At 58.5% G+C, this 16,056-nt stretch overlaps 8 protein-coding genes across 8 annotated transcripts; 7 read left to right on the top strand and 1 right to left on the bottom strand.

Moving 5' to 3' along the window:
* Positions 1-54: 54 nt before the first annotated feature.
* On the top strand, positions 55-1,417 carry BO82DRAFT_321793 (maleylacetate reductase). Its single transcript, XM_025632744.1, has 2 exons — positions 55-758; positions 822-1,417. Exons 1-2 carry the CDS (start codon positions 233-235, stop codon positions 1,367-1,369), a joined length of 1,074 nt encoding a protein of 357 aa, XP_025486696.1. The 5' UTR covers positions 55-232; the 3' UTR covers positions 1,370-1,417.
* A 185-nt stretch (positions 1,418-1,602) lies between these two features.
* Positions 1,603-3,499, top strand: BO82DRAFT_359117 (2-(3-amino-3-carboxypropyl)histidine synthase subunit 1/2). Its single transcript, XM_025636481.1, has one exon. It carries the CDS (start codon positions 1,698-1,700, stop codon positions 3,387-3,389), a length of 1,692 nt encoding a protein of 563 aa, XP_025486695.1. The 5' UTR covers positions 1,603-1,697; the 3' UTR covers positions 3,390-3,499.
* An 893-nt stretch (positions 3,500-4,392) lies between these two features.
* On the top strand, positions 4,393-6,945 carry BO82DRAFT_369345 (uncharacterized protein; the record flags this gene model as incomplete). Its single annotated transcript, XM_025637162.1, has 1 exon — positions 4,393-6,945. One exon carries the CDS (start codon positions 4,393-4,395, stop codon positions 6,943-6,945), a length of 2,553 nt encoding a protein of 850 aa, XP_025486694.1.
* Positions 6,946-7,706: 761 nt separating this feature from the next.
* On the top strand, positions 7,707-8,530 carry BO82DRAFT_407109 (NudC domain-containing protein; the record flags this gene model as incomplete). The annotated part of the gene is made up of 3 exons (XM_025639609.1): positions 7,707-7,943; positions 8,097-8,418; positions 8,499-8,530. 3 exons carry the CDS (start codon positions 7,707-7,709, stop codon positions 8,528-8,530), a joined length of 591 nt encoding a protein of 196 aa, XP_025486693.1.
* A 295-nt stretch (positions 8,531-8,825) lies between these two features.
* BO82DRAFT_296166 (Zn(II)2Cys6 transcription factor domain-containing protein) lies at positions 8,826-10,254 on the top strand (the record flags this gene model as incomplete). The annotated part of the gene is made up of 3 exons (XM_025631892.1): positions 8,826-8,960; positions 9,012-9,344; positions 9,460-10,254. 3 exons carry the CDS (start codon positions 8,826-8,828, stop codon positions 10,252-10,254), a joined length of 1,263 nt encoding a protein of 420 aa, XP_025486692.1.
* Positions 10,255-10,878: 624 nt separating this feature from the next.
* BO82DRAFT_296194 (putative transporter) lies at positions 10,879-12,612 on the top strand (the record flags this gene model as incomplete). Its single annotated transcript, XM_025631894.1, has 2 exons — positions 10,879-11,402; positions 11,472-12,612. 2 exons carry the CDS (start codon positions 10,879-10,881, stop codon positions 12,610-12,612), a joined length of 1,665 nt encoding a protein of 554 aa, XP_025486691.1.
* Positions 12,613-13,056: 444 nt separating this feature from the next.
* On the top strand, positions 13,057-14,047 carry BO82DRAFT_407106 (uncharacterized protein; the record flags this gene model as incomplete). The annotated part of the gene is made up of 2 exons (XM_025639608.1): positions 13,057-13,780; positions 14,013-14,047. 2 exons carry the CDS (start codon positions 13,057-13,059, stop codon positions 14,045-14,047), a joined length of 759 nt encoding a protein of 252 aa, XP_025486690.1.
* Positions 14,048-14,204: 157 nt separating this feature from the next.
* Positions 14,205-14,891, bottom strand: BO82DRAFT_257810 (A4/G1 family peptidase; the record flags this gene model as incomplete). Its single annotated transcript, XM_025630916.1, has 1 exon — positions 14,205-14,891. A coding segment is annotated over one exon (687 nt), but the record flags the coding sequence as incomplete, so codon positions are not given.
* Positions 14,892-16,056: the final 1,165 nt, after the last annotated feature.

Below are 16,056 nucleotides of genomic sequence, written 5' to 3'. Positions count from 1 at the left end.
GGCCCAATAAATAATGGCTTCATGACGTTGAACGACGGAAGTGGTGGGGTGTGGGGAAAATCCTTGTATTATTCATGATGATCAAGCTTCGGATGTCTCCCTGAGACTCGGATCTAGGCACATGCTAGACTATTTATACCGATCAGGGATACCCCGAACGCTCTCCAATCTCTTCCCCGCTATTCTGCAATCCCGATAACCTGCGCACCAAACTCCTACCCCACCACTCACCATGGATGCTTTTGAATACAATTCCAACCCCGGCCGTGTCATTTTCGGCAGCGGCACGCTCCAGAAGCTCCCTGATGAGGTTACCCGTCTGAACGTGAAGGCCCCGTTGGTGCTTTCGACCCCCCACCAAGTCAGCCAGGCCGAGAGCGTCAAGGCCGTCCTCAATGACCAGGTCGCTGGCATCTTCACCGAGGCCACCATGCACACCCCGACTCACATCACCGACAAGGCACTGGAATACGCGAGCGCGCAGGGCGCGGATGCGGTCATCTCCGTGGGCGGCGGTAGCACCATCGGCCTCGGCAAGGCCATCAGCATCCGCACCGGACTGCCGCACATCTGCATTCCGACGACCTACGCGGGCAGTGAGATGACTCCGATCCTGGGCGAAACCGCCGACGGGCTGAAAAAGACGCGCTCCGATCCCAAGATCCTGCCGGGCACGGTCATCTACGATGTCGACCTGACCATGACGCTGCCTGCCGCCATGAGTGCCACGAGTGGTGTGAATGCGATTGCGCACGCTGGTGGGTTCTCCCCCTTGTCCCTGATTGATTGCCAATCCGGATGCTGATTTAGACGGCAAACAGTGGAGGCGCTCTACGCGCGGAACACCAACCCCGTCATCAACCTGATGGCCCTGGAGGGCACGCGGGCGCTGGCCTCCGCCCTGCCGGAGATCGTGGAGAACCCCAGCTCCCCCTCGGCGCGCTCGTCCGCCCTCTACGGCGCCTGGCTGTGCGGCACGTGCCTGGGCAGTGTGGGCATGTCCATCCATCACAAGCTCTGCCACACCCTGGGCGGGAGCTTCAACCTGCCCCATGCGGAAACCCACACCGCGGTCCTACCGCACGCCATCTCCTACAATGCGCCCAAGATTCCCGAGGCCATGAGGAAGCTGGCCGAGGCCCTTCCGGAGAGCAATGGGGACGCCATCCACGGCTTAAATGTATTGCTGTCTAAGCTCAAGGTCAAGCGTGGCCTCAAGGATTTCGGGATGAAGGAGGAGGATATCGACAAGGCCGCCGACATCGCGGTCAGCAACCCGTACTGGAACCCGCGCGAGATTGAGCGCGAGCCGATTCGGGAGCTGATCCGGCGTGTGTGGGCTGGCGAGCCGGCCCGCGCGGATTTGTAGATGGATAAGGTATCTTTCTGTATATACTTAAAATGAAGAAATTACGACAAGCAGTAGACGGCCATTGAATCCAGAGAGTATCAACGCGATTATGATTGATGGTTTGTTGCTTCGATTCTACGTATGGCACCACAAGTAATTCTCATGAGTGCCATTGGCTCCCCTGCGGATGGCGGGGTGAAAGTGGGGTGGAAACCCGTGGGATTTTCCTCGCAGTCAAAAATTGCGCCCGATTTCCCCTCCCACCACTTTCACCAACACCATTCTCAATTGCCGGCCCTGGGCTGCTCACGATCCTACCAAACTTTGCTCTACCATATCCCTCACCATGGCTAACGAAATGGAGGCAGCCCCCGTCCTCTCCACCCCCGATGATCGCATCCTGGAATCCACCGACCCGGTTACGTCTCAGGCACCGAGCCGCACGCTCTCCGACGAGGAGCTCTCGATTACCTATGACATCGAACGCACGCTGCAAGAGATCCGCCAGGCACGGTATAAGCGCATTGCGCTCCAATTCCCAGATGACATGCTCCCCGATGCTCCCCGGGTGTTCCAGCTCCTCAGCCGCGGCCTGGACGTCACCGATGCCCCGCAACCACACAGCAGCGGGCAGAGCAGCACCGACGGTGCCGAACAGCTAGCGGACTCGGTCAGGCAGCTCAAGGCCGATGCGATGCCCGCACCTGCCCCGAAACTATATATTTTGGCGGATACCTCCTACGGTACATGCTGCGTGGACGAGGTGGCCGCGGAGCATGTGGATGCGGACGTTGTCGTGCACTACGGCCGGTCATGTCTGTCCCCCACAGCCCGACTGCCGGTCATCTACGTTTTCACACAGAAGCCTCTGCCTCTCGAGCCCGTGGTTCGCGCATTTAAGGAGACCTACCCTGACCCTGAAACCAAGGTCATTTTGGCGGCTGATGTGACCTACTCGAACCATGTCCCGACCGTCTACGCGCGTCTCGTCGCGGAGGGCTATACCAACCTGTTCGCCACGGATATCGTCCACAACCCTTCCTCTGCTATTCCCAACCGCACCGTCCCGGAATCCGTCCAAGAGACCCCGGAGTCCCTTTCTGACTGGCAACTCTTCCACATTTCCGACCCACCCACGGCCCTACTCCTGACCCTTGCGTCTCGCGTCGCCGCCATACATATCTATCCCACCGAGGACGTGACCAAGGAGAATGTGAAGCCGCTACCTGCGTCCACGGCGGCTGCACTGCGTCGCCGGTATGCCATTCTGACCTCTCTCAACACCGTGCCCATCTTCGGCATCCTCGTCAACACGCTGAGTGTGAAGAACTACCTGCACATCGTGGAGCATGTGCGGGATCGGATCGCGGCCGCCGGAAAGAAGAGCTACCTGTTTGTGGTGGGCAAGCTCAACGCGGCCAAGGTGGCCAACTTCAGCGAGATCGGCGGATGGGTGGTGATCGGATGCTGGGAAAGCTCTCTAGTCGACAGCAAGGATTTCTGGAAGCCGGTGATCACTCCCTCGGAGCTGGAGCTCACGCTCCAGGGCGATACCGAGCGGGTGTGGACTGGCGCCTGGCGGAGTGACTTCCAGAGCGTCCTCGATCAATCCCAGGAAGAGGCGGAGAATGCGGACCCCGCGGCGGACGAGGCCGGAGAGATGTCGGAGCCCGAGTCCGCCCCCCCGGAATTCGACCTGCGCACCGGTCGGTATGTCTCGCACTCCCGGCCCATGCGGAATGCTGCTGCACCCCGCGTTTCCGCTTCATCAGCAGCAGAGGAGGCCGTATCGGCCGCTAGTGGGCCGTCGGCCGCGCGCGCCTTAGCGAGGCGAGCCAAGGGCGATATTGCCATGATCGGCGGGACGTTCTCGCCAGGGGCGGAGTTCTTGCAATCCCAGCGGACGTGGAAGGGTCTGGGAAGTGATTTCGACATCCAATACGAGGAGGAAGATGCGCCGGACAGCACGCTGGTGGTGGAAGGGCGCAAGGGAATCGCAAGGGGATATACGGTGGGCGAGGATGGTGATCGACACTAGGATAGATAGTTAGACTTCTTGTGCCCTGGGCGGTGCACTCAAATCAAGTTTTTTTCTTGTTGACTGGCTGTTGCGCTGGGCCGGTAGACAATCCGGATGTGACTGGTCAAGCGTACTTTCATGCCTTATTGCTCCTATCGGCCCAAAAAGAGATGTTGGGTGAGGTTGACTAGTTGATGAAGATTCAATAAAGGCGGGAGAGTCAATCACTAGAAAGAAGTATGCTGAGGGAATAGTCGCTCCCTATCCCTTTTTAGGTTTTCTTCTCACCCTCCTTTTATTTCCCCCCTCCTCAGGATTATTATTTTTCTCCCTGATCATCATCATCATCATCATCATCATCATCATCTTCATCATCATCATGCCAGTCGATGCCCTTTCCAATTCAGGCTCGTGATGGTCGAAGCGACCTATCACATGATGCTGGGCCGGGCAGATCCCGGCACCCGTCGTTGGATTTGGTCCCAATCCCCAATCTGAGGTGAGTTGGCAAAGCCACACACACACACTCACACTCACACACTCACACTCATACCCACATTCACTCACTCACTCACTCACTCACCCCCATCACCTCATCTCACTTTCGTTTTCCATCTTCTCTTTCTCCAATTTCCATTCCCCCCCTTCCCCACTTTCAAAAACCCTGTTGTGGTCTTCTTCCTCGGCTTCTCTCTTCTCTGCCTGCTTGGTCTTTTCTCCCTTGGTAGACTTCATATGATGTTCAGCCTTGGGATGTAAACCCGTCCTCCTTGCGCATTGGTCGCCCTCTTGTTTCCCCTTATGATGGGCGGTTTTACCTGCATTTTCCGCCGTGCTCGCGATCCCGCGACACTCTACCCTCCGACTCCGTCCCACACTCAATCCCATTAACCAAGACACTCAAGACATAGAAAAAGATCAAGCAGGGATTTCGGCCTCAGCGCCGTCGTGACCGACCGACATACTCCGATAGCGCCCTCCGTATCACCCACTATCACTATCACTATCACTATCGACAATAATGATGAACGGGGAGAAGGACAACACCGCCGGCCTGAGCCAGCAAGTGCTGGTGGAATCCGCGCTGGAGCAGTCGGACCTCCACGCCCAACACTCTTTATCGACATTTGAAAGAGTCCTCACCACTCACGCGCCTATCCTCGAATCCCTCCTTCTACAGACCCCCACCGATTCTATTCTCTCGCTCTACCACACTTCCCGCTACCTCCGCTCCTTTCTCCGCTCATACCCAACAGCATGGAAGTACCTTTCGTTCCGGCTCCTTTATCCCTCAGGCACCCCTCCGCCGATTCGCGTGGTCCTCACCGGTTCCTCGGAGGCAGTGGTGCCCCGCCAGTCGCGACCGTACGCTCTCGATCAGTTGTTGATGAATGTGGTGCTTCCGTTCAGCCCGTGTTTGCGCAGCCTGGAGTTGGATAACACGGCGGTCTCGGGTCAGATCCTTATCTCTACAGTCCTACATGCTCGACGGGAGACACTGGAGCATCTCTCTGTTCGGGGGTGCAAGAACGTCTCACTCAAGTATCACATTATTCCTTACTTGACCATGTTCGGCCTCCAGTACGATGTGAACATGGAACGGAATATCGGTAGCTCCCCTGCCACCAAACATCTCGCCCTCAAAAGTCTATACACCTACCGATGTCGCCATCACCGCCGTCGCCCCTACCTCACGTCATCGCTGTCGCGAAAGGATTCGGACTCCGAGCCCACACATGAGCTGGTCAACCTCTGTCACAGGCTGGGCATCTGGACGGATACGGCATGGTGCTCGACCCCGGCCGGGCGGTGCTTCCGCAGACGAGGGTACGTGTCGATGCGGGTTCCCCAGGGTTCGGCCGAGGTCTGGGTCGTCTTCGATCGGCTGTGGAGGTCGAAGAACTGGATCGGACCGATCGACTCGGGTCACCGGCCAGCTCAGCGGGACGGCAAGCTGTGGGAGCACAATGAGACGGGCTATTGCGGCGAACCGCTGGGGACGGGCGAAATCGGTGATCTCGGTGACGGCAAGATGAAACCGGCGCATCTGCGTCAAAGTCACGCGCAATTTGTCCAGAACATCCGCTGCGACAACTGCTGCGAAGTGATCCCGGAGCGGTGCGAGCAATGCAGCATCCTGATGCACTGCGTCGGATGTCGAAAGACTCTCTGTGCTAGCTGTGCGTACGATCGGCCTTACATTGCTGGTCATTTGGAGCCCGCCTCGACCAAGGAGTCGAATCCGTTCTGGTGGGCCCCTGGCGCAACAGTTTCGCCGTGTTCGATGCAAGACCCGCTGGAACTCACGGACCACGAGGTACTTACCACCAACCCCACCGCTCCTGCCGCTTATCCTGCCCTGAAGCTGCACTGGTGCTGCACGGAGCCCATTTTCTCCGGGGGAGGCGGTATCAGTATCGGCACTTCCAACCGGGATGTAGATCAAGTGCGCGCGGTGCCGCTACCCAGGGGACAAGGCTGGGAGGACCTCGAAATCTCGGCCCAGGAATGGAGCAAGACGTTCCCCCGCGACGCTTACGGAGATCCCCGCAAGCCGGATTACACACTTGAGACGGGACACATCGCCATGATGAAGTGGCTGCTGGGTCCGCCCAACCGCCAGCCCACGGCTTGTCCCCGCAACTTGTGCCAGGATTGCTACGACACGCCGCAGTGGAAGGTACATTGCAAGAGCTGCTCGAAGCCGTTGTGCATTGAGCATGATCTCCGCGGTCTACGATTGCGAATCTGCGGCTACCGGGACTTGACGCTGGAGAAGATGGCGATCCAAAACCACGCTGCATCAAGCTCTCGCGGCTACCTTGCCCCGCACATGGCGTATCCTCACTCCGTGCCTGAGTTCGAGTTACCGTTCCGGACCCAGCGGATGATCGACTCCACGACGAGCAGCTTCACTGAGGACCACGGTGACGGGGCGGGGGACGTGCGCAGCCGCGCTCTGCCCGAACCCCCGGGACCCGCGTTGCTAATCCATCGCCGCTCGCGAAGTCTGTCCCTGTCCAACTCCAACCGATCCCGCTCGTCCTCCCCCTCATCCATCTACTGTGACTCGCCGTCCGAGCAGCTGCGCTGGCAAGGTTGTCAGTCCTTCTTCTGCCCGCAGTACCGGGCCGTCGGCGACCAGCGCCAGCGCTGCGCCAGCGTGCTCCGCGAATGCACGAGCTGCGCCGTCTACGTGTGCCAGGACTGCGTGAAGGCCTACCCGCCCTGCAAATGCTCCTTCTGTGAGGTCAACTACATCTGCCCCAACTGCGTCAAGGTACGCGAGCGCGAGGGGACCTGCCGCCGGTCGGCAGAGGAGAAGGCACGCCGCGAGCAGAAGTGGAAGGAAGACATGCGCATGCTCGAGGGGATCCTGGAGGCGAAGCTCGCGAACGCGACCGCCGAGTATGCGGGCCAGTTCTTCGGATTTCTGGAGGGCGGGGAAGTGAGCAGCAGCAGCCCGGGGGCGGGGGAAGAATCCGATGCGCCGCATCCGGACCCGAGCGACCTGCACGGCCTCCATGAAGTCGATCTTTTCGGAGAGGAGATTCTCACGGATAGTACGGAATGATGATGATTATCGGAGCTGGTGGTGGGGTAAGGGGGTTCATTTTAATGGCGTTTAATGGGACATGTGGGAGCATTTTGAGCTTTCTTAGTTTCCTTAGCATTTGTGCGAAACCAAAATCTTACATTCTTGGGTGGGATGAGAGGGAGGAAAATGGTAATCCTGTTGTGTTGATGGTGTTTGCTTGTGGAATGAATGCAGTCATGATGCGCAGGAAGCATAGCGGCTGTTTAGTCCGGGGAGGGGGGGGGAAGGGAAAAGACTGTTTGCCATGGGTAGGGTAGGGAGGGTAGGTTATGGTGGGGCATCTGGAACATACGCAGGGCATATACGGCATAATGATCTTTGTGACATCTGTCACATCTTCAATAGTTAGCGTGCCTTTTCTGAGTCCTTTCGAGGGAGTATGGGGCCTCTTTTGGGTGCATATCAATCGGATTGTTAGCCTACAGTACTAGACCAGCCCAGCCCAGCCCAACAGTAACCAAAACCCAAGGAAGCTCGACCCGACCCAAAGCCCCGCAGCGGACGGAAGCTACTCGAACCGCCGCAGCGATTACCGTTAGTAGTGTAGCTCCGCTCCACCATCGAAATCGCCGCCGATATTCCCCCGCAGACGCTCTTCTTTTTCTCCAACATCCTTCCCCCGACCACCCCCAATCCCCAGCACCTTATCGCATCCGGTACGGACCTCCCCTCATCACTAACGAAAACCCAAAGAGAATCAAAGCAAGACTAACATCCACCCCCACGCCCGAACAGAAATGTCGGAAACAGAACCCACCCCCGCGGACCTCGCCGCGCGCGACGCCGAAGAACGCGCCCGCAAGGCCGCCGAGGAGGCTGAGCAGGCCCGGCTCCCCTACAAATGGACGCAGACCATCCGCGACGTCGAGGTCACGATCCCCGTGCCGGGCCACCTGCGCGGCCGCGATCTGGACGTCGTGCTCACCAAGACTAAGATCAAGGTGGCGGTGAAGGGGGAGGAGGCTGTTATTGAGGTATGTCCTTGTCTTCTTCACTTATCTAGTTCTACCGGGTGGGGGGTGGAGGTGGTGGTCTACAATACCGGCTCCGAATGGGATTGTGGAAGACTCTACCAGACTGGATCAGGATGGGGTGTGCTAATGTTGATTTCTTCTGGCAACATGCAGGGCACCTTCCCCCACCCGGTCATCGTCGACGAAAGCTCGTGGACGCTGGAGACGACGGCGCATCCGCCGGGCAAGGAGGTGGCCGTGCACCTGGACAAGGTCAACAAGGTGGAGTGGTGGCCGCACGTGGTGACGGGGGCGCCCAAGATCGACGTCAGCAAGATCACGCCCGAGTCGTCCTCGCTGAGCGACCTGGACGGCGAGACGCGTGCCATGGTCGAGAAGATGATGTACGACCAGCGGCAGAAGGAGATGGGCGGGATGACCAGCGACGAGCAGAAGAAGATGGAGATCTTGAAGCAGTTTCAGGCGGAACATCCTGGTTAGTTTTTTTTTTTTTTTTTTTTTTTTTTTTTCCCTTTTTGGAGGAAAGTCCAATGTGCTAATCTCTTGGGGTTGCAGAGATGGATTTCTCGAAGGCGCAGATTGGTTGAGTTTGGAGTAAGGGGCTGAGTGGTGTGTATGTATGAAGTAATGAATGGCATGCTTTGCTGATGTTTGATTCTTATGCTGTATGCCGTACTGTGGTTCAATGGAGTTGTTGATAATGGAGGCATAAGATTGATGGTGATTGATTGAATACGAGGGTGCTTCTTCGGGACTAGCGTGTCAGCCTTACTGTTGTCGATGGGCTTCTTCCCCTCATTCCTATCTATCTACATGCATGGTTTCTGGAATCGAACCAGCAGGTCGATCAAGCTCAGGTATTATTAGTCATGATCATTCACCATGTCTCTCCCCGAAGGCCAGGGAATCCTCCAATTCCAACTTCCCTCCTTTCCACCGGAACGCATCTATCATGCCCGCCGTGCGCATCGGAAATCCCGCCATGGATGCTCCAAGTGTAAACAACGTCGAGTCAAGGTACTGAACACTTTCTTTGCCCAGTGCCAGTCCCCATTCTAAACATCGCAGTGTGACGAGTCGAAACCCCACTGCCTCCGCTGCCAGAAACTCAATCTGGACTGTAGCTATGAGCCCAACAGCAGCAGCAGCAGCAGCAGCAGCACGGACCCCGAGAAAACAATGACCCGGTTCCTGACCAGCTCGCCGGACTCCAGAGCATACAACCTGGCGCAGGACGCGGTAGGGGCTCAGCTCCACGACCTGCTGCAGCTCCCGCAGAGCGCCTCACCGTCTCTCCGCGTCGAGGCCCTGCATCACTTCTACGGCTTCTCCGACCCGGCCCTAGGGCCGCAGGCACCGCAAGCCGAGTACCAACGACGGGTGATCCAGCTGGGATTCGAGGTATGAACCCACCCATACCTATCCCCTGCTCCCTCTCCCCCGACCCCAAAACCCCCCAAAAAAGCGCGCCCAACTAACCAACTCCCAATGTTGACTCTTACATCCGATCTGATAGTCCCCCTACCTAATGCACGCGATCATCGCCTTCGCCAGCTCCCACCTCCGCTACACCACGCCCGGCAAACACCGCACCTACGCGGTCACCGAAACCCACCACTGGCAAGAAGCCATCACGCAGTACGCCCGCGAACTGCGCACCATCGGCCCGCACAACATGGACGGGCTCTTCGGGGCCTGCCTGCTGCTGACGGTGTGCTCCTTCGAGCTCGACCGCTACGACCCGCGCACCTCCTTCGTCTTCGCTTCGTCTCAGCAACAAACCGCCACCGCGCTGACCTGGCTGACTCTGCAGGTCGGGCTGCGGCGACTGCTGGCGGCGACCGTCCCCTGGCAGCGGGGCAGTATGTGGTGGGACGTTTTCATGGCGTCCGCGGCGCAGTATCGGGGTGTTTTTGACGTCGAGGAGGACCCTACTGGACGTAAGTTGGCTGGGACGGAGGGGTGGGGGTTCGACCCCGCGTTGGCGGAGCTGTGCGGCATCCATGCGGGGAGTACCCCCGCCAATAATGTGTACTACGAGCCGGTGCGCATTTTGAGTGGGTTGATGCGCCTGCCCGGGGGCATTCGGAGCTTCGGGGCGTATGCCGGCTGGATGGGCCGGTTGGAGCCAGCGTTTTTTGAGCGGTTGGTACGTAAGGAGGTTGCGGCGTTGGTGGTGCTGAAGGGGTGGTTGGTGTTGCTGGGGAGTGTGGATTTGTGGTGGATTGGAGTGCGGGTTAGGTCGGAGGTGCAGGCTATTAATTGGTTTTTGGAAGGGATTGAGGGAGATGGAGATGGGGTGGATGGGTGAGGGCGTTGTGGTGGGTGGATTCATGCAATTAAGTATGCGATGTTGGCAAGGGGGAGGGGGAGGGAGAGGGAGAGGGAGAGGACGTGCTGTGTGAATTTGGGGCATATCTGCTTGTTGCACAGGCTACATACACTGTGCAGTCACCATATCTTCATCCTCCCAAATCGGTCCGGCAAGGGCGAGACTCGGAGGGGCGATTGACTTCAGGGTTTGTCTAGAACACTCTACACAAAGGCATAGGAACCGCCGATGGTGTCTGGGCCCAGTCGACGACCTCCACACAACTTTTGAGGTTTATCTACAGGAATGCTGAAGGGGTTGCTTCACCCAGCGCAAGAATGCGGGGGCACTGAATAGATCATCAGCGTCAGACCGATTACTCCCACCGTTTTGGACCCTTGTCAACGGAGTATTACCACAAAAGACAAGCGTGATATGTCTTAGCCCTTGTTATCTGCGTGGCGGGTAAATCATTGAGGCATTATTCTCCTGCAGGGGGGAGAGCTGGACCCTACCGCTTCCATCTGCATCCAGATCCCCTCGAACTTTATGATATTTGATGCTGCCCCCCCTCCCCTCCCCTCCCCTCCCCTCCCCCGGTCTTACTCCCACCACACACCAGAAATGCCCAATCCCAAACCCCAACTGGGCCTCTCCCACTCGGAGAGCACAGTCACCACCGACGTGACATACCCCCGCGAGGACCACGGAAATGACAAGCCGTGGGAATGCTCAGTGGAGGCTGCCAAGGCGGCCAACGCCAGGGAGCACGAGATGTCCGTCCCGCAGGCGCTGAAGCTCTTTCCCTGGGCCGTCGTGTGGTCGCTCGTCCCCTCCATCGCCATCGTCATGGAGGGGTACGACACCATCCTCATCACCAGCTTTTTCGGGTATCCGGCCTTCCGGACGCAGTTCGGCGAGGAACGCCCCGGCCAGGGATATCAGGTCGCCGGCTCCTGGCAGTCGGCACTCGGAGCCGCAGGCAACCTGGGGTGTATGATCGGCGCCCTGATCAATGGGTATCTGATCGAGCGGTGGGGCTTCAAGCGGGTCTTTCTGCTGGCCCAGCTGCTGATGGGGGCTTTCATCTTCATCCCGTTTTTCGGCAACACCGCCGGGCTGCAAGTTGCGGGGCAGATTCTTTGTGGGTAGGTGATTTTTCTTTACTTGAAAGCAATGGGGTTATGTGGTTCGGCCGAGCTGACATTCAGACGTAGACTCCCGTGGGGCATCTTTGCGACCCTGGGGCCGGCGTATAGTTCGGAGCTCTGTCCGATGGTGCTGCGGCCGTACCTGACGGCGTTTGTGAATGTGTCCTTCGTCATCGGCCAGCTGATCAGTGCCGGCGTGCTGCAGGGACTGATTGATTTTGACAGTCAGTGGTCGTATCGCATCCCCTTCGCCCTGCAGTGGGTATGGCCCGTCCCGTTGTTCGTCTGCGGCTGCTTCATGCCCGAATCCCCGTGGTGGCACGTCCGGCGGGGCCAGCCCGATGCCGCCGCGCAGATCGTCAACCGGCTCCTGGCCGACCCCAACATCGAGACCGCGCACCAGACCGTGGCGATGATGGTGTACACCAACAACCTGGAGCGAGAGATCAAGGAAGGGTCCTACCTGGACTGCTTCCGCGGGCCCAACGCCCGGCGCACGGAGATCGCCTGCATGGCGCTGGCCGGACAGGTGTTCACCGGGCTTGTGTTTGCGTACTCGCCGACCTACTTCTTCGAGCAGGCGGGCATGAGCGATGACGATGCGTACAAGCTCGGCCTCGGCGGCGCGGGGCTCGCCTTCGTGGGCACGACGGTGTCGGGCCTCGCCATGCACTATCTCGGCCGGCGCATGATGTACGTGGGCGGCATGGGGCTGATGAGCGTCTATCTGCTGGTGATCGGATGCCTGACGCCGGTGACGACGGCGCGTTCCAGTCACCCGGCCGGGGCGGCGGCGCTCTGGACCCAGTCCGTCATCTGCATCATCTGGATTTTCACCTTCTCGATGACGGTGGGACCGATCGCGTGGGTGATTCCGCCGGAGGTCTCGTCCACGCGCCTGCGGTCGAAGACGGTGGTCCTGGCCCGGAACTCTTATTACATTGCGTGCGTGGTCGCCAATGGGCTGGAGCCGTCGATGGTGAACCCCACGGCGTGGAATTGGCGGGGATACACGGGGTTCTTCTGGTTTGGGACGGCTTTCTTGACGTTCCTGTGGAGTTATTTCCGGCTGCCGGAGACCAAGGGGCGGACTTATGAGGAGTTGGACGTCATGTTTGCCAGAGAAGTGCCGACGTGGCAGTTTGGGAAGTATCGAGTGGATGCGTATGAGGGGGATGACTCGGGGATCCACGGTAGCCGTGAGTAGGGTTCAGTTAGCGCCGCCAACTGGCAAGGCTGGAAGTGGGGCGGGAGTGCGGGACACGGACCAATCAGCAGTGCGGGGAATCTGGATGCCTGGGAATTGAGGTTGCGGCTGACTGAGGCTGTGTCAGCCTTTCTTTTTCTGGGTCGACTTCTTGATTTGACTGTCGGTCGGTCTGTCTGTCTTCCATCAACCTTAACCAGTCGAGGTGTGACACGGTGAACTACATCCATACCTCCATTGTTTGTGTTTACTTGTTGTGATCTGTTCAACTCGGATGATTATATCCCGTACACAACTACTCAATCTCACCCACGGAATCCCCATATACTGTCACTATCCTCCTCTCCCTCTCTATCGATAAGTTAGCACTTATCATCTTACCCACCGATAACGATAGCCCACCTGGACTACCACCACCACCACCACCACCTGGAATCACCATCAATGTCCCCCCTCAGCGCCATCACCAGCTGGCTCTGCTGCATCCCAAGCCCCGATCCCAGTCCTCCACGCCCACCTTTACCTTCAGCCTTACCGTCAGCCGCACCTTCACTACCGAACTATTCCCGCGCAACCAACCAAGGCTACCTCCCGCCCACCCCACCCCTCCCCGCCTACACCCCCCATCCACACAGCGCAACCGAAAAGACCCTCGCCCTGCACCCTCGCCCATCCTCGGCCTCATCATCATCATCATCATCATCATCATCGACGTCAATCTGGAACGAGAAATCCGGTGCAGCAACTGCAACCACATCATCCCCCGCAGCAACAGCCACACCCGAACCGGTTGTCTCAGCAGCAGCAGTGCCCCTCTACCCCCCATACTACCACACGGCCACGGGACTCTTCGACCCGACCCCCTCGGAAACCGACAGCGACACCTCGTCGACGCTCTCCTTCCCCAGCACCAGCAGCTACGGGAACACCTCCACCGCGACGCGCGAGACGCCGCCGCCGCCGTACTCGCCACGGAGTCTGGGCATGTCGTCGGAGAGAACGATGTCGCCTGTTCCGTCGTTGATGTCGGATTCCGGGAGGAGTAGTAGTAGTGGGAGTAGTGGGAGTGTTGCCGGTGGTGCTGGAGCTGGGGCTGGGTTGGGGAGGCGGTTTACCGAGGAGATGGTGCAGATTGCGGCGCCGAGGGCGGTGGTGATTTGGGATTCGGGTAGGGGAGAAAGAGGCAGGGTTGGGGGGTGGGGGGATTTATATGATTGATTGGGAGTAATTGGGGGTTTAGGGGACTGGGGAAGGGACTGGGGAAGGGACTGGGATGGTGTTTGGTGTTGGTTGGGTTGATTTTGGAACGCATGGGTGCGGTTGAGGTGGGGTGTGAGGGATGCGTTTGTATATCCGGCAAGCCAAGCATGCCTCTTTGATATATGACTGATTAATCTTAGGTCAAGCTACTAATGATGGAGTGCGTGCGGTATAGCTTCAGTATAATATGATAACTATATTCAGGACACTCTCAACAATTACTGCAATTACTGCAGTATACACCGTCACCGCTCTACAACACACCTATATGCCTATACACTCCTGCACCCCTGCATCCCCTCCCCTTCCCCCCCACCACCACCTTCGTCAGCCTACTGATAAGTAACCTGCAACTTCTCACTGCCCAAAATCTCCGGCACGGCCTGCACGCTCGAGCTATACGTATCCTGGACGGCATACAGCGCCGCCCCATCATCAAGGTTATAGGTCTTCCCATCCGCGGTCTTCGCGACACAGCCGGTGAACACCGCATCCTCAAAGCCCAGCAGCGTCAACCCATCCCCATCGACCGCGAGATCCTCCACAATCCACTCAGCATTCTGCCCCTCCAGCTTCGCACTCTCACTGGGCGCCGTCGCATGCATCGTCACCTTCTTGCCCGTGGTCAGATTCTCGATGACGGCGGTGCCGGCCGTGCTGCTCGTCGCCTCGACGGACGCGAACACAACATCCCCGATCGCGAAGTCCATCTCCACGTCCACCGAGTTGAGCGGGTACCACTCGTACCACGCCGCGAACGAGGTCTCGTTCTGGCTGTCCACGTAGATGTCCACCCCCGTCTGCCAGATCGAGTTCCCCCCGGTCGCGCCGTCGATCCCCACCCAGAACGAGACGGCCTGCGTGTCCGCGCTGCTGGACGCCGCCGTGGGCGTTACGCTGGGCAGCGTGAAGGTCGCCGCCACGTAGGTGTAGGTCGCGCTGGCGGCCGGGGCAGACTCCAAGACCGCGCCCGCCCAGTTCTCGTTGATCTGGTAGTTGGCCGCGTTGTTGGCGCTGGTGCGGTGGTTCACGCTGGCGCTGGTGGTGGTGGTGGTGGTGGTGGTGGGCGCTGCCGTGTTGGGGGAGTAGCTGGTCGGGGCCGCGGTTTGGGTCGGTTGTTGCTGGTGGCTGTTGCTGCCGCTGCCGCTGCCGCTGGGGACGGCGGCGGCCCCCCAGTTGAACGACGGCTGGCCCGGGCCCTGGTTCTTGCCGCCGCTGGTGAAGCCCACGCCGCCAGCGCCGGGAAAGCCACCGCTCTCGCTGCCGAATTGTCGGCGTTGCTGCCGGGCCTCGTGCGGCGCGGCCAGAGCGGTGCCAGCGGCCAGAAGAGCGCTGACTGCCAGAGAGGTGGTGAGCTTCATGGTGATACTGCAGGTATTATCCAAACGGAAGTCATGAAAGTAATAAAGGAAGTTGAAAGAATGTATTCGATACAAGTTCGAGTCGTCGAGAGAGAGAACGGAACGAGCACAGCTCTAAGGAAAGTATAGCAGAGCACCGCAGATCACAGATCTTGGTTGATGAGGACCAGAAACATGGCGCTGGGGCGGGTGGTGCAGACCCTGACATGTTATATGCTTCACTCAGTTAGGGCTCGGTTTGGGATTGATTGCGGCCAGACTCCGGATGAAACCCGTTAGTGGCCCCGGGTGGAGTAGCGCTGCCCCGTCGGGCGTTTGACCCTCGATCACCTTCATTTCGGGGACGAGGAGCGAGTGGGGTTTTTTTTGGGTTGAAGGGGTGGAGGATAGGGGTTATGGGTTGGAGGGTTGAGAAGGTGGTGAGGGTTGGTGGTGGTGATGGTGGTGTGCGTTGTACTCTGAACTGACTATAGTATGGGTAGGTGATAGGCAGTCCACTTCATGAGTAATAGTGACTGAACCTGTCATGACTATAAACTTGGAGGCTCAGGAGAGTCTCGGGACAAGATTTTCTCATTGTCTTCAGGTTCATTTGCCTCCTGATATTAACGTTGCTCACCATGGCAAAGGCAAAGCCAGTCTAGACACATAGTGGCCTAAAAGGGTTAGTCGAGGCACCCAGACTTAAGCATATTTCAACATCCCAATCAGGAAATCCACCGCCGAGACATTTCCAACAGATAGATTGAGGGGTGTCGACTCGAGCGTGTTTTCGCGGCCAGCGTCAATCTCCGGATAATAATGATCGTCCATCGCCCTCGAC

The sequence above is a fragment of the Aspergillus uvarum genome (assembly GCF_003184745.1).
Source record: "Aspergillus uvarum CBS 121591 unplaced genomic scaffold BO82scaffold_84, whole genome shotgun sequence".
Taxonomy (NCBI): Eukaryota; Fungi; Ascomycota; class Eurotiomycetes; order Eurotiales; family Aspergillaceae; genus Aspergillus; species Aspergillus uvarum.
The sequence above is the reverse complement of the archived record's forward strand: the minus strand, read 5'-3'. Positions and strand labels throughout refer to the sequence as shown.

Coding starts and splice junctions, on each gene's coding strand:
- BO82DRAFT_321793 (XM_025632744.1), top strand. CDS start 233: ATGGATGCTTTTGAATACAATTCCAACCCCGGCCGTGTCATTTTCGGC. Junction 759..821: donor GAATGCGATTGCGCACGCTG/GTGGGTTCTCCC, acceptor GACGGCAAACAG/TGGAGGCGCTCTACGCGCGG.
- BO82DRAFT_359117 (XM_025636481.1), top strand. CDS start 1,698: ATGGCTAACGAAATGGAGGCAGCCCCCGTCCTCTCCACCCCCGATGAT.